Raw genomic sequence first — 14761 nt, forward strand, 5'->3', positions numbered from 1 at the left:
TGGCCCAAAGTCACACAGCTATTAAGTGGCAGAGCAGGGATTAGAACTCACAACTGCTGACTCCCAATCCCGTGCTCTTTCCACTAAGCCACTCTGCTATGAATGGGCAACCACATGAGGAGTGGGGAGATGTGGACTCTTCTGTTTTGTAGAAAAACAATGCAGGAAATGAAGTGAAGTGTGAACTTGAAGAAGAGACAGGAGGCAGAGAGGTAAGCAAGGAGGCTGATACAGTAGTCAAAGTGGGATAGGAAAAGTGCTTGGATCAGTGTGATAGCAGTTTATTCAGAGAGGGAAGGGCAGATTCTACACATGTGAAGATAGACCTGACAGGACTTGATGAAAAATTGAATATGTGGTTTCAGTGAAGGAGATGAGTCGGGAAAAACACCAAGGTTGGGGGTATATGAGACTGGGACGATGGTGATCGTGCCTACGGTGATGAGAAAGTCCGGGAGAGAGTTTTGGGTGGAAGATTGAGGTACACTGTTTGGGATGAGATGAGAACCCGCATGGCCTAATGGAAAGAGCATGGTACTGGGAGTTAGATGACCTGGGTTCTAATCCTGGTGCTGCCACTGGTTTTGCCACTGGTTTCCTGTGTTGATCCTGGCCAAGTCATTTCACTTCTCTGTGCCTTGCTTTCCTCATCTGCAAAATAGGAATTAAATCCTACTTCCTAGAATGTGATCCCCATATGGAACAAGGACTGTGTCCAACCTGATTATGTTGTATCTATTTCAGCACTTAGAACAGGGATTGGCATGTAGTAAGTGCTGAACAAATACAATTATTATTATCATTGTGATTATTACTAGCATGATGTTGGATAACTACAGTTTGTAGACTGTAAGCTCGTTGTGGGTAGGGGCCATGTCTATCAACTCTGCGTGGCTTAGTGGAAACAGCACGGGCTTGGGAGTCAGACGTTGTGGGCTTTAATCCCGGCTCTGCCACTTGTCTGCTGTGTGACTTTGGGCAACTTACTTAACTTCTCTATGCCTCAGTTATCTCATTTGTAAAATGGGGATTAAGATTGTGAGCCCCATGTGGGACAACCTGATTACCTTGTATCTACCCCAGCGCTTAGTACAGTGACTGGCACTTAATAAGGGCTTAACAAATACCATTATTATTATCATTATTACTCTCCCAAATGCTTACTACAGTTCTCTGCACACAGTAAGCACTCAGTAAATATGATCGATTGAGGGATAGTTGAAATTTCTTTGGCCCTGTGCCCTAAATTCTGTTGGGTTCTGGGTTCTGTCAGATTTTTCCTAGTGACCATTGCATAACATATGTTACTTTCCTTTACATATTCTATTCCTCTTTAGATTCTACCTACCAACCCTGAGAAGTGAGAATGCTGACTTTCTCCAGTGATGTGGTACAGAGCATCTGTTTTCTCTTCCGGACCGGAGTGGGGGTCATGAGAAACTCCCTCCTCATCACTCTCCACGTTTCCACAATCCTCCTGGAGCCCAGGCCGAAGCCAACGGACCTGGATATCATTCACCTGGCCCTGGTACACACTGCGATGCTCCTTACCAGAGTGGTTACTGTGTCAGCATCAGCGCAGAGTCTGCGGCTCCTGAAGACAGACATCGGATGTTAAACATTCGCCTATGTGTACCGGTTGACCAAAGGTCCCTCCATCTGCACCACCGGCCCCGTGAGTACGGTCATCAGCGCCAGTTCCTCTCTCTGGGCACAGTTCAAAACCAGGGTCAGAAATAATATCCTCCCAACCTTTATCCTCTTGTGGCTCAAGTCTATTGTGGACATCAACGTCCTGTTCAACACTGCCGCATCTTCCAACGTGACCAGCCACGAGACCAGATTCAGTGATGGCTACTGTTCCGTCAAGCTCGTCAGCAGCCTCATAGGTCTGTCCCTTTCCTTATGGCACTCTGCAAAGTCGTGTCCTTGGGAATCATGGGACGCTCCAGTGGCTACATGGTCCGCTTCCTCTTCCGACACAGCCAGAAGGTCCAGCATCTACACGGCCAGCGCCCACCTCCTTGGAAATCCCAGGAGACGAGAGCAACCCTGGCCATCTTGTTGCTGGTCAGTTGCTTTGGGGCCTTCTACTGCATGGACTTCATACTATCACTGTTTCTTGGAAGTTCCCTCAGGAACAACATCACCCTCCTGAATGCGAATATGTTTGTGGTCAACGGTTATGCCACTGTCAGCTCCTTCTTGCTGTTAAGCAGTAACACCAAGCTTGCCACTTTCTGGGAGGCCCGTTTGAGGAAGACAAGGTTCCATCTCCATGAGGAACCTATGTCCTTCCCAAGATTGTCTTTTATATCGAGGGACCCTTCCTGAGGTAGCAGCATGGCCTAGTGAAGAGATCACACACCTGGAACTCAGAGGTACCTGAGTTCTAATCCCAGATCGGCCACATGCCTGCTGTGTGGATTTGGGCAAGTCACGTAACTTCTCTGTGCCTCAGTTACCTCATCTTTGAAATAGGGAGTGAAACTGTAAGCCCCATGTGGGACGTGGAGTGTGTCCAACTGGATTAATTTGTATCTACCCCAGAATTTGGTACAGTACCTTGCACATAGGAAGCACTTAACAAATACCAGTAAAAAGAAACAGCGCCCACCACAATCTGAAACTCAAAATTCAGAACTTTCAGATTGCAAAATGAACGCACTGTCTCCTGTGATAAGGTCGCTATGGGCTGTTCTACAATACAAAATTAATGAGGAGCGAGTGAGATCAAGGGATCGAACAGAGGGGGATAGATTCAGATGACGAGTTCTAATCCCTGCTTTTACACTTCTCTGCTGTGTGACTTTGGGCAAGCATCTTCAATTGTCTGGGCCTCAGTTTCATCAACTGTAAAATTCAATACTTATACTGTGAGCCCCTTGTGGGGCAGGGATTGTGTTCGACACGGTTAACTTGTATCTAATCATATGTTTAGAACAGTGCTTGACACATAGTAACAAATACAATTTTAATAAAGTAATGGAGCAGAAAGGATTGGTGAAGTAAGGATGTTGTTCTTGGGAATGAAATTCTGGGGCTCCTTGATGTGCCATTTCTATATGTCCCTCCATACAGGAGTGTAACTCTCTTTATATGAAGGTCTGGAGCCCTTGCACGTTTTAAATGTAGATGATTTCTTTGCCCCTAATGATTTAACCCAGCAACTTCTCTGATACCTCCAAATCTCCCCTACCCCCCAAATTCCTACCATTTCATCGTCATCATCATCATCATCATCATCATCATCATCATCATCTTCACCTTCATCTTCACCTTCATCATTACAGCATTTCCAACCCTGAAAGAAGTCTGAAGAAATAATGATATTTGTCAGGTACTCACTATGTACTAAGCACTGGAGCAAATGTAAGATCATTAGATACAAGAGGTCTGAGGAAATAATGATATTTGTCAAGTACTCACTATGTATTCAGCACTGGTGTAGATACAAGATCATCAGGTCCCTCATGGGTCTCACATTCTAAGTAGGAGGGAGCTAGGTATTGATTCCCCCTTTTACAGATGAGAGAACTGAGGCCTAGAGAAGTAAAGTAGCTTCTTCAAGGTCACACAGCAGACAGGTGATGGAGCTGGGACTAGAACCGGCGTCCTCTCTGAGGGCCAGGCTCCTTCCACTAGCCTATGCAGCTTCTCGAGACTAGAACAATAGCCATTGAAGAGTGAAAGGTGAAAGGATTCAATAAGGGAGGAGTAGAAAAGCAAGTGTTTTCGGGAGGTGAAATGGTCTGGAGTCCAGGGTGTGGGTCAAGGGGTTAGATGTTACAAACATCAGGGAGACCAGTTCTTATCAATCAGTGATATTTTATTGAGTGCTTACTATGCGCAGAGCACCGCACTAAGAACCTGGAAGACTACAGTACCAGAGGGTTGGTAAACACATTCCCTGCCTGCAATGAGCTTACAGTCTACAGAAATTAGTCAATCAATGACATTTATTGAGCCTTTACTGTGTGCAGAGCACTGTACTAAGCACTTGGGTGAGTACAGTAGTCTCTATTCTTTCCATGTGTTTGATCATCTTGTATCTACCCTAGCGCTTAGTCCAGGGCTTGACACATAGAAAATATTTAACAAATACCATTATTATAACAAATACAATTATCATTATAAGACTGCCACTATTCTGTCCATATGTTGTTGGATGACAAATAGTTAACCTTATCAGTTTTCCATCTTTGACTATTTTCCCCCATTTTGAATCAGATTGGAAAAAAAAAACCTTGAAATTGTATTACTCAATCAGTGAATCACTGGCTTTCAATGTCCACTCAATCACTCAGTCAATCAATCAATCATTTTACTGTGTGCAGTGCACTGTACTAAACACTTGGGAGAGTACAATATAATAGGATTGGTAAACACATTCCCTGCCTACAATGAGCTTGGAAGTGTTAACAGTAGCAAAATATATTTCCCTGACCTCAAAGTCCTTACCCCTGGGCTTAGTACAGTGCCTGGCACAATGTAAATGCTTAACAAATTCATTCATTCATTCATTCATTCATTCATTCATTCATTCATTCATTCAATTGTATTTACTGAACGCTTAAAGTGTGAAGAGCACTGTACTAAGCGCTTGGAAAGTACAGTTCAGCAATTGAGAGGCAATCCCTGCCCACAGCGGGCTTGTGGTCTAGAGGGAGACAGACACATTTTTCCGATTTAACCATCTCAGGGAGAAAAGCCCTGCAAGTTTCAATTTTTATGGTATTTGTAAAGTGTACAGGCACTGAATTTAGCACTGGGGTAGAAACAAGCTAATCAAATTGGACTCAGTCCATGACCCATCTGAGGCTCACATATTAGTCCCCATTTTACAAATGAGATAAATGAGGCACAGAAAAATTAAGTGACTTGCCCAAGTTGACAAAGCAGACAAGTGACAGAGTTGGAATTAGAACCCAGGTTCTTCTGACTCCCAAGCCCGTGCTCTATCCCCTAGGCCACACAAATTCTCAACTACAAACTCCTTTGCAGTTTAAATTCTTCCTTAAATGTAAAATGTACTATGTGGGAACTAGCAGAAAAAAAATCCCCAACATTCTACATCACCAAAATTGAAACAAGTGACTTTTCATTGTAATAATCAAGTGTCTAGTTCAGGCTCAAGAAATATTTGACTGACCTCAACTTCCTAAGCTTTTAAATGTGTTACAAGAGAGACAGTAATTAGACAATACAAATATCATCTAACAAATCAAGGCACATGTTCCCTTCCCTCAAAGATCTTTCAATCTAATGGAAGAGACAGACAAAAATTTTAGTTCCAAATACAGATTTTAGATTCTTTCCTGCTGTACCCCAACAGGATAATTATACCAAAGGCTACTGAATCTGTTTGCGTTCACAAACTCATAACAGTCCCTTGACGCTTACCATATGGAAATGTTGATTTTTTTCTGAGACAAGGGCAGTCTGGAAGGCTGACTGACAGTCAGATGGACAAGGTTAATCTGAGATCCGATCCCAACTCTCTTGCTGACTTTCTGGGAGACCCTGGTTAAGTATCAGCCTCTCTCTGTGCTTCAGGATCGTCATGGGAACAAAGAGGTGGAGAGTGGAAGGAACTTATTTTCAGGGTCAGATTACCCAGCATGAGGGATAATCTCCTTCCATACAGAGATGGTCAGTGTTACAGTTCTTCTGCTGTCATTGAAGCACCGTAAGACCCACAAAGACACTCAAATGTGTGTCTGAAATGCTCTGATGCACAAACCCGTTTCATCAGGTCACAGTGCATCGGAAGGAAACTGGTGATATTTAATCACCTGATATGGCTTTTGGAGACAGGAGTCATGGAGAAAGTCCCATGGGGGGAGATGAAGGCAATTAGCCCCACTGGACATCGTTGTGAAGATGTCGTCTGCTGGGAGAGGTAGAGAAGAAAGCAGGAGGCAAAACTGAATTTTAGTGCTGTTAGAGGTTCATATTTCTAGACTGTGAGCCCGTTGTTGGGTAGGGAGTGTGCCTATTTGTTGCTGAACTGTACTTTCCAAGCGCTTAGTACAGTATTCTGCATACAGTAAGTGCTCAATAAATACGATTGAATGAATAAATGAATGAATATTTGCAGAGGCACAATTTTTGTCTAGTGAAAGGAGCGTGGGTCTGGGTGCCGGAGGTCCTTGGTTCTAAACCCAGCACTGCCACTAGCCTGTTTCGTGAGCACGGGAAAGTCACTAAACTTCTCTGTGCTTCAGTTTCCTCAACTGTAAAATGGGGATTCAATACCTGTTCTCCCTCCTACTTAGACCGTGAATCTCATGTGTGGCTACTTGTGAGGAGCACCATAGCCTAGTGGGGAGCATATGGGACTGGGAGTCAGAGGACTCAGAGGCCATGTCCAAATCTCATTAGGAGAAGCAGCGTGGCTCAGTGGAAAGAGCACGGGCTTTGGAGTCAGAGGTCGTGGGTTCAAATCCCGGCTCTGCCAATTGTCAGCTGTGTGACTTTGGGCAAGTCACTTAACTTCTCTGTGCCTCAGTTCCCTCATATGTAAAATGGGGATTAAGATTGTGAGCCCCCCGCGCGGGACAACCTGATCACCTTGTAACCTCCCCAGTGCTTAGAACAGTGCTTTGCACATAGTAAGCGCTTAATAAATGCCATTATTATTATTATTATTATTATTATTGTTATTATTATATTCAACCCACATATTCAATCCGTCACCTAGTCCTGTCAGTCCCACCTTCACAACATCGCTCATATCTGCCCTTTCCTCTCCATCCAAACTGCTACCACGTTAATACAATCGCTCTATCCCACTAGATTACTGCATCAGCCTCCTTGCCGACCCCCCAATCTTCTGCCTCCTCCCCATTCCAGTCCAGACTTCACTTGACTGCCTGGATCATATTTCTACAGAAACGTTCAGGACATGTCAACCCCACTCTTAAAAAATCTCCAGTGGCTGCCCATCCATCTCCTTATCAAACAAAAACTCCTCACCATTGGCTTTAAAACACTCCATCACCTAGCCTCCTCCTACCTTACCACACTTCTCTCTTTCTACAACCCAGCCCACATACCTGGCTCCTCTGGTACTAACCTTTTCACTGTGCCTGATCGTTCCAGTCCCACCGTCGACCCCTGGCCTACATTCTAACTCTGACCCAGAACGCCCTCCCTCCTCAAATCTGCCAGACAATTCTCTCCCGCTACTTCAAAGTCTTACTGAAAGCATATCTCTTCCAAGATGCCTCCCCAGACTGTCCTACCTTTGCTCATCTCCCACTTATTTCTGCGTTGCCCTAACATGCTCCCTTTGCTCTTCCCCCTTCTCCCAGCCACATAGCACTTATATATATAGCTGCAATTTTATTTATTTGTATTGATGTCTGTTTATATTTACTGATGCCTGTCTCCCCCCTTCTAATCAATCAATCAATCAATCGTATTTATTGAGCGCTTACTATGTGCAGAGCACTGTACTAAGCGCTTGGGAAGTACAAATTGGCAACACATAGAGACAGTCCCTACCCAACAGTGGGCTCACAGTCTAAAAGGGGGAGACAGAGAACAGAACCAAACATACCAACAAAATAAAATAAATAGGATAGAAATGTACAAGTAAAATAAATAAATGAATAAATAAATAGAGTAATAAATATGTACAACCATATATACATATATACAGGTGCTGTGGGGAAGGGAAGGAGGTAAGATGGGGGGATGGAGAGGGGGAAGAGGAAGGAAGGGGCTCAGTCTGGGAAGGCCTCCTGGAGGAGGTGAGCTCTCAGCAGGGCCTTGAAGGGAGGAAGAGAGCTAGCTTGGCGGAGGGGCAGAGGGAGGGCATTCCAGGCCCGGGGGATGACGTGGGCCGGGGGTCGACGGCGGGACAGGCGAGAACGAGGTACAGTGAGGAGATTAGCGGTGGAGGAGCGGAGGTTGCGGGCTGGGCAGTAGAAGGAGAGAAGGGAGGTGAGGTAGGAGGGGGCGAGGTGATGGAGAGCCTTGAAGCCCAGGGTGAGGAGTTTCTGCCTGATGCGCAGATTGATTGGTAGCCACTGGAGATTTTTGAGGAGGGGAGTAATATGCCCAGAGCGTTTCTGGACAAAGATAATCCGGGCAGCAGCATGAAGTATGGATTGAAGTGGAGAGAGACACGAGGATGGGAGATCAGAGAGAAGGCTTCTATACTGTGAGCTCTTTGTTGGCAGGGATTGTCACTCTTTATTGTTGTACTGTACTTTACCAAGTGCTTAGTCCAGTGCTCTTCACACAGTAAGTGCTTAATAAATATGATTGAATGAATGAATGAATGAATGAATGAATGAATGAATGAATGAGTCAAAAGACCTGGATTCTAATCCCGGCCCCGCCATTTGTCTGTGGAGTGATCTTGGGCAAATCACTTTTTTTCTCTGTGTCTCCTCTCCCTCATCTGTAAAATGGAAATTAAGAATGTGAGCCCCATGTGGGACATTTACTAGGTCCACCCTGATGATCTAGCATTTACTCCAACTCTTAGTACAGTATCTAACACATATAAATGCTTACCATCATCAGCAGCAATGGTATTTATTGAGCACTTAACATATGCAGAGCGCTGTACTACGTAGTTGGGATAGTTCAATACAACAGACTTGGTAGACACGTTCCCTACCCACAACATGCTTACAGTCTAGAGAGGGAGAGTGACATTGATATAAATAAATAATTCATAATGTTGACTATATAGACATGCACATATTTGTTGTGGGGTTGAAGATGGGGTGAATACCAACTGTCAATACCATAAGAAAGGGAGTAGTATCAACTTGATTAACTTTTGTATCTACCCCAGCACTTAGAACAGTATTGTACAAAGCACTTGGAAAGTACAATTTGGCAACAAATAGAGACAATCGCTATCCAACAATGGCCTCAAAATCTAGAAGGGGGAAATACACAACAAAATAAAACAAGACAAGTACACAGGCATCAGTAGCGTCAATATAAATAAATAGAATTATAGATATATGCACATCCTTAATAAAATTAATAGAATAATAAATATGAACATATATACACAAGTGCTGTGGGGTGGGGGGGTTCAGCAGAGGGAGGAAGTCGGGGCGATGGGGAAGGGAGAAGGAGAAGAGGAAAAGCAGGGCTCAGTATGGGAAAGTCTCCTGGAGAAGGTGAGCTTTCAGCAGGGCTTTGAAGGGAGGAAATGTGCCAGTTTGACGGATGTGAGATGATAGGGCATTCTAGGCCAGGGGTAGGACATGGGCCGAGGGTCGACAGCGGTACAGGCGAGAACGAGGCACAGTAAGGAGGTTAGCGGCAGAGGATCGGAGTGTGAGGGCTGGGTTGTAGAAGGAGAAAAGGGAGATGAGATAAGAGGGGGAAAGATGATGGAAAGCTTTGAAGCCAATAGTGATGCGGGTTTGCTGTCCACATTAAGCCTATAGTCTAGAGGTATGAGAGAGACATTAATATAAATGAATGAATTACAGATATGGGCGTAAGTGCTGTAAGGCTGGGAGCGGGGATGAACAAAGGAAAATATTCAGGACAATGCAGAAGAAAGTGGGAGAAAAGGAAAGGGGGGCTTAATTAGGTTAGGCCTCTTGAAGGAGATGTGCGCTCAGTAAGGCGTTGAAGGTGGGGAGAGTAATTGTCGGGTTTTAGGATGGAAGGCCTTCCAAGCTAGAGGCAGGACATGGATGAGGGTTCGCCAGTGCGATAGATGAGACAGAGGTACAGTGCGAAGGTTGGCATTAGAGGAGTGAAGTGTGAAGGCTGGATTGTAGTAGGAGAGTAGCAAGGTGAGGTAGGAGGAGGCAAAGTGATTGAGTGCTTTAAGCCAATGTTGTGGAGTTTTCCTTTGATATTGAGGTGGATGGGAAACTACTGGAGTATCTTAAGGAGTGGGAAAACATGTCTTGAACGTTTATGTAGAAAACTGATCTGGGAATCAGGGTGAACTATGGACTCGAGTTGGGTGAGACAGGAGGCTGGGAGGTCAGCAAGGAGACTGATGAAGTAATCCAGGAGGAATAGGATGAGTGATTGCATAACTTGGTAGCAGTTTGAATGGAGGCGAAAGGGCTGATTTTAGTGATGGTATGAAGGTGGAACCGACACGATTTAATGATAGACTGAATATGTGGGTTGAATGAAAGAGAGAGGTCAAGGATAACGCCAAGGCTATGGGCTTCTGAGACAAGAAGAATGGTGGAGTCTTCTTCAGTGATGGGAAAGTCAGGAAGAGGACAGTGTTTGAGAGGGATGGAAAGGAGTTCTGCTTTGGACATGCTAAGCTTAAGGTAATGGGAGGACATCGAAGTAGAGATGTCTTAAAGGCAAGATGAAATGAGAGCCTGCAGAGAGAGCGAGACATCAGGGCTGGAGACATAGATTTGGATGTCATCTGCACAGAGGCGGAAGCTGAAGCCGTGGGAGCAAATAAGTTCTCCAAAGGAGTGGGTGGAGGTGGAGGATAGAAGGGGATCCAGATCTGAACCTTGAGGGACCCCCACAGTTAGGGGGTGGAAGACAGAAGAGGAGCCAGAGAAGGACACTGAGAATCAGTGGCCAGAGAGATAGGCGGAGAACCAGGAGACGACAGTGTCAGTGAAGCTGAGGTTTGATCATGTTTCCAGGTGAAGGGGGTGGTCGACAGTGTCAAAGGCAGCTTAAAGTCAGTCAGTCAGTCAATTGCATTTCTTGAGCACTTACTGTGTGCAGAGCACTGTACTAAGCGCTTGAGAGAGTACAATAAAATGATAAACAGACACATTCCCTGCCCACAACGAGCTTACAGGTCGAGGACGATTAGGATAGAGTGGAAGCCATTGGATTTGGCAAGAAAGAGATCTCTCTCCCCCCGCCCTACCTCCTTCCCCTCCCCACAGCACCTGCATATATGTTTGTACAGATTTATTACTCTATTTTTTTAACTTGTACATATTTACTATTTTATTTATTTTGTTAATTATGTGCAATTTAGCTTTAATTCTATTTGTTCTGACAACTTGACACCTGTCCACATGTTTTGTATTGTTGTCTGTCTCCCCCTCCTAGACTGTGAGCCCGTTGTTGGGTAGGGACCGTCCCTACATGTTGCCAATTTGTACTTCCCAAGCGCTTAGTACAGTGCTCTGCATGCAGTAAGCGCTCAATAAATACGATTGAATGAATGAATGAATGGTGACCTTTGAGTGGTCAGTTTCTGTGGAATGAATGGGACGGAAGCCAAATTGGAGGGGGTCAGGGAGAGAATTGGAGGAGAGGAATTTGAGATAGCCGTTGTAGACAGCTCATTCATTCATTCATTCTATCTTATTTATTGAGCGCGTACTGTGTGCAAAGCACTGTACCTCGTTCAAGGAATTTGGAGAGGAATGGTAGGAGGGGAATGGGGTGGTAATTGGACAGAGCCATGGGGTCTACAGAGGATTTATTTAGGATAGGGGAGACATGGGCATCTTTGAAAGCAGTGAGGAAGAAGCGATTGGGGAGAGAACAGTTGAAGACAGCTTTTAGGGAGGGAGGAAAGGAGGGGGCAACTGTTTTGATAAGCCATGAAAGAATGGGGTCAGACGTGCAGGTGGATTTTGAGAAGAGGCAGGAAATCTCTTCTAGAGATACTGCTGGGAAAGATACGATATATATCTTTAAATTACACGTTATAAATGACTTATTTGTTCATATTCATGTCTGCCTACACTTCTAGACTACTAGCTCGTTATGAGCAGGGAATGTGTCCGGTAATCTTTAGTATTGTACTCTCCCAGGCGCTGAGTATAGTGTTCTGTACAATTGATTGATTGATAACTGAGTTGATAGACACATTTCCTACCCACAACGAACTTCCGTCAAGCGGGCTGTAAGCTCTTTGGGTAACCCAGGCTCAACTTCCCTATTTGCTACCAATCAATCTACCCAATATATCTGGGGTCCACGGTGCTCAGAACACTGTATTAAGCATTTAGGAGAGTATAAAATGATAATACAAACATGATCCCTGCCCTCAAGGATCTTACAGTCTAATGAGGGTACCAGAAAGACACAACGTTGTTTTTAGTGAAGAGGTGATAAATAGAGGTACAACTGGTGACAACAAGAGAATGCAAACATAGGTAAGTGAATAAATGAGTGCTGAAATAGGAGAATGTGTAGATGTATGTAAGTGGCTCTGAGGACGTAAGTGCTCATGGAACCATTTGGGGGACACAAGGAAAGCAGCATGGCCAAATGGAAAGAGGGCGGGCCTGGTAGTCAGATGATCTGACTTGCTACACAGACTCTGTCCTCTCCTTGTTCTCCTTTTATCTCTCCGGCCGTTCATTCTCAGCCTCTTTGGCGGGCTCCTCCTCCCCCACTCATCCCTTTACTATAGGGGTTTCTCCAGGGTCAGTTCTTGGTCCCCTTCTGTTCTCTATCTACACTCACTCCCTTGGTGAACTCATTCGCTCCCACGGCTTCAACTATCATCTCTACGCTGATGACACCCAAATCTACATCTCTGCCCCTGCTCTCTCTCCCTCCCTTCAGGCTCGTGTCTCCTCCTGCCTTCAAGACATCTCCATTTGGATTTCTTCCCGCCATCTAAAACTCAATATGTCCAGGACTGAACTCCTTATCTTTCCTTCCAAACCCTGCCATCTCCATGACTTTTCCATCACTGTAGACGTCCTTCCCATCCTTCCCGTCTCACAAACCCGCAACCTTGGTGTCATCCTCACCTCTGCTCTCTCGTTCACCCCTCACATCCAATCCGTCATCAAAAACTGCCGGTCTCACCTCCGCAACATCGCCAAGATCCGTCCTTTCCTCTCCATCCAAACCGCTACCCTGCCGATTCAATCTCTCATCCTATCCCGACTGGATTACTGCATCAGCCACCTCTCTGATCTCCCATCCTCCTATCTCTCCCCTCTTCAATCTATACTTCACGCTGCTGCCCGGATCATCTTTGTGTAGAAACGGTCTGGGCATGTTTTTCCCCTCCTCAAAAATATCCAGTGGCTACCAATCAACCTACGTATCAGGCAAATACTCCTCATTCTCGGCTTCAAGGCTCTCCATCACCTCGCCCCCTCCTACCCCACCTCCCTACTTCCCTTCTACAGCCGAGCGCGCACCCTCCGCTCCTCTGCTGCTAACCTCCTCACTGTGCCTCGTTCTCGCCTGTCCCGAAGTCGATCCCCGGCCCACGTCCTCCCCTTGCCCTGGAATGCCCTCCCTTCATTCATTAATTCATTCATTCAATCGTACTTATTGAGCGCTTACTATGTGCAGAGCACCGTACTAAGCGCTTGAAAAGTCCAAGTTGGAAACATATAGAGACGGTCCCTACCCAACAGTGGGCTCACAGTCTAGAAGGGGGAGACAGACAACAAAATGAAACATATTAACGAAATAAAATAAATTGAATAAATATGTACAAATAAAATAAATAAATAAATGGAGTGATAAATACGTACAAACATATATACATATATACAGGTGCTGTGGGGAGGGGAAGGAGGTAAGGCGGGGGCGATTGGGAGGGGGAGGAGGGGGAAGAGGAAGGAGGGGGCTCAGTCTGGGAAGGCCTCCCTGAGGAGGTGAGCTCTCAGTAGGGCTTTGAAGGGAGGAAGATTAAGATTAAGATGACTGGCGGGGCACGTCACTGTGCAGCAGGATCCCCCTCAGCGTGGCCGCATTGTGGAGCTCGGCGGCCAGGCGGGCTCGGAGCTGTCGCCCGCGGAGCGCTAGGTGTCACAGGACATCCCGGCAGGCGTCGTCGGAGAGGATCCTGAGGTCGGGCGGCGGGGCGGGGCGGGCCGCCTGCAGTGCGGCCTCCACGGGGAACACCTGCTCGCGGAGCGGGCCCAGGCCGGCCCACCACTCGGACGCCATGTTCTTCTTCAGCGCCGTGCCTGCGGGGCCCAACCCGGGCCCGGCGCCAACCAGGAGGGAGTCCCGGCTCAGCCGCTCCCGGGGCCCCACCAGGAAGTGCCGCCGGAGGCTGGTGATGCCATATGATTAACTTGGCAAAATGTTCAGGAGGTCACACTGCTTTTCAATGTTTCAAATTTAAGATCTAGGCTTTCTCGGTTTGGATGCCTGAAAAATGACATCATGTCTTCCTTCCTCTCGCCCTCAAGCACTTGCTGATTACCAGCAAGTGACTTAGAGACTATAGCCTATTGATTTCTAGCACAACATTCCTATGTTGTACATAAATATTAAAAACAACTCAAGATATCAGTAGACTTAACATTAGCTCTGAGAAATTCTGCATCTTAATGACATGTTGTAGTTTTGCATCGTAACCTGTATTGGACAGAATCTTCTTTGGAACTGTGATTTGCAGAAATTTTTCTTTGGAATCCAGCCCGGAGAGCGGCCCGACTAACAAGCCGGCGAGCAGGGCCAACAAGGCCACCACTGCGCAGCCGCGGCCCACTCCCCAACCGCGCCCCAGTCACCACATCTGCCAAGCTAGCTCTCTTCCTCCCTTCAAATCCTTACTTAGAGCTCAATTCCTCCAGGAGGCCTTCCCAGACTGAGCCCCCTCCTTCCTCCCCCATCCCCCCCGCCCTACCTCCTTCCCTTCCTCACAGCACCTGTATATATGGTATACACTGTATGTTTGTACAGATTTATTACTCTATTTATTTTACTTGTACCTATTTACTATTCTATTTATTTTGTTTTGTCAGTACGTTTGGTTTTGTTGTCTGTCTCCCCCTTCTAGACTGTGAGCCCTTTGTTGGGTAGGGGCCGTCTCTATATGTTGCCAACTTATACTTCC

General features: G+C 46.0%; 1 protein-coding gene across 1 annotated transcript; it reads left to right on the forward strand.

Moving 5' to 3' along the window:
* Positions 1 to 1366: 1366 nt before the first annotated feature.
* LOC119922635 (vomeronasal type-1 receptor 1-like) lies at positions 1367 to 13719 on the forward strand. The gene is made up of 4 exons (XM_038742351.1): positions 1367 to 1613; positions 1650 to 1889; positions 1922 to 2193; positions 13657 to 13719. The coding sequence occupies exons 1-4, from the start codon at positions 1367 to 1369 to the stop codon at positions 13717 to 13719; spliced, it is 822 nt and encodes a 273-aa protein (XP_038598279.1).
* The last annotated feature ends 1042 nt before the right edge of the window (positions 13720 to 14761 follow it).

This window comes from Tachyglossus aculeatus, unplaced genomic scaffold, assembly GCF_015852505.1.
Source record: "Tachyglossus aculeatus isolate mTacAcu1 unplaced genomic scaffold, mTacAcu1.pri scaffold_115_arrow_ctg1, whole genome shotgun sequence".
NCBI lineage: Eukaryota > Metazoa > Chordata > Mammalia > Monotremata > Tachyglossidae > Tachyglossus > Tachyglossus aculeatus.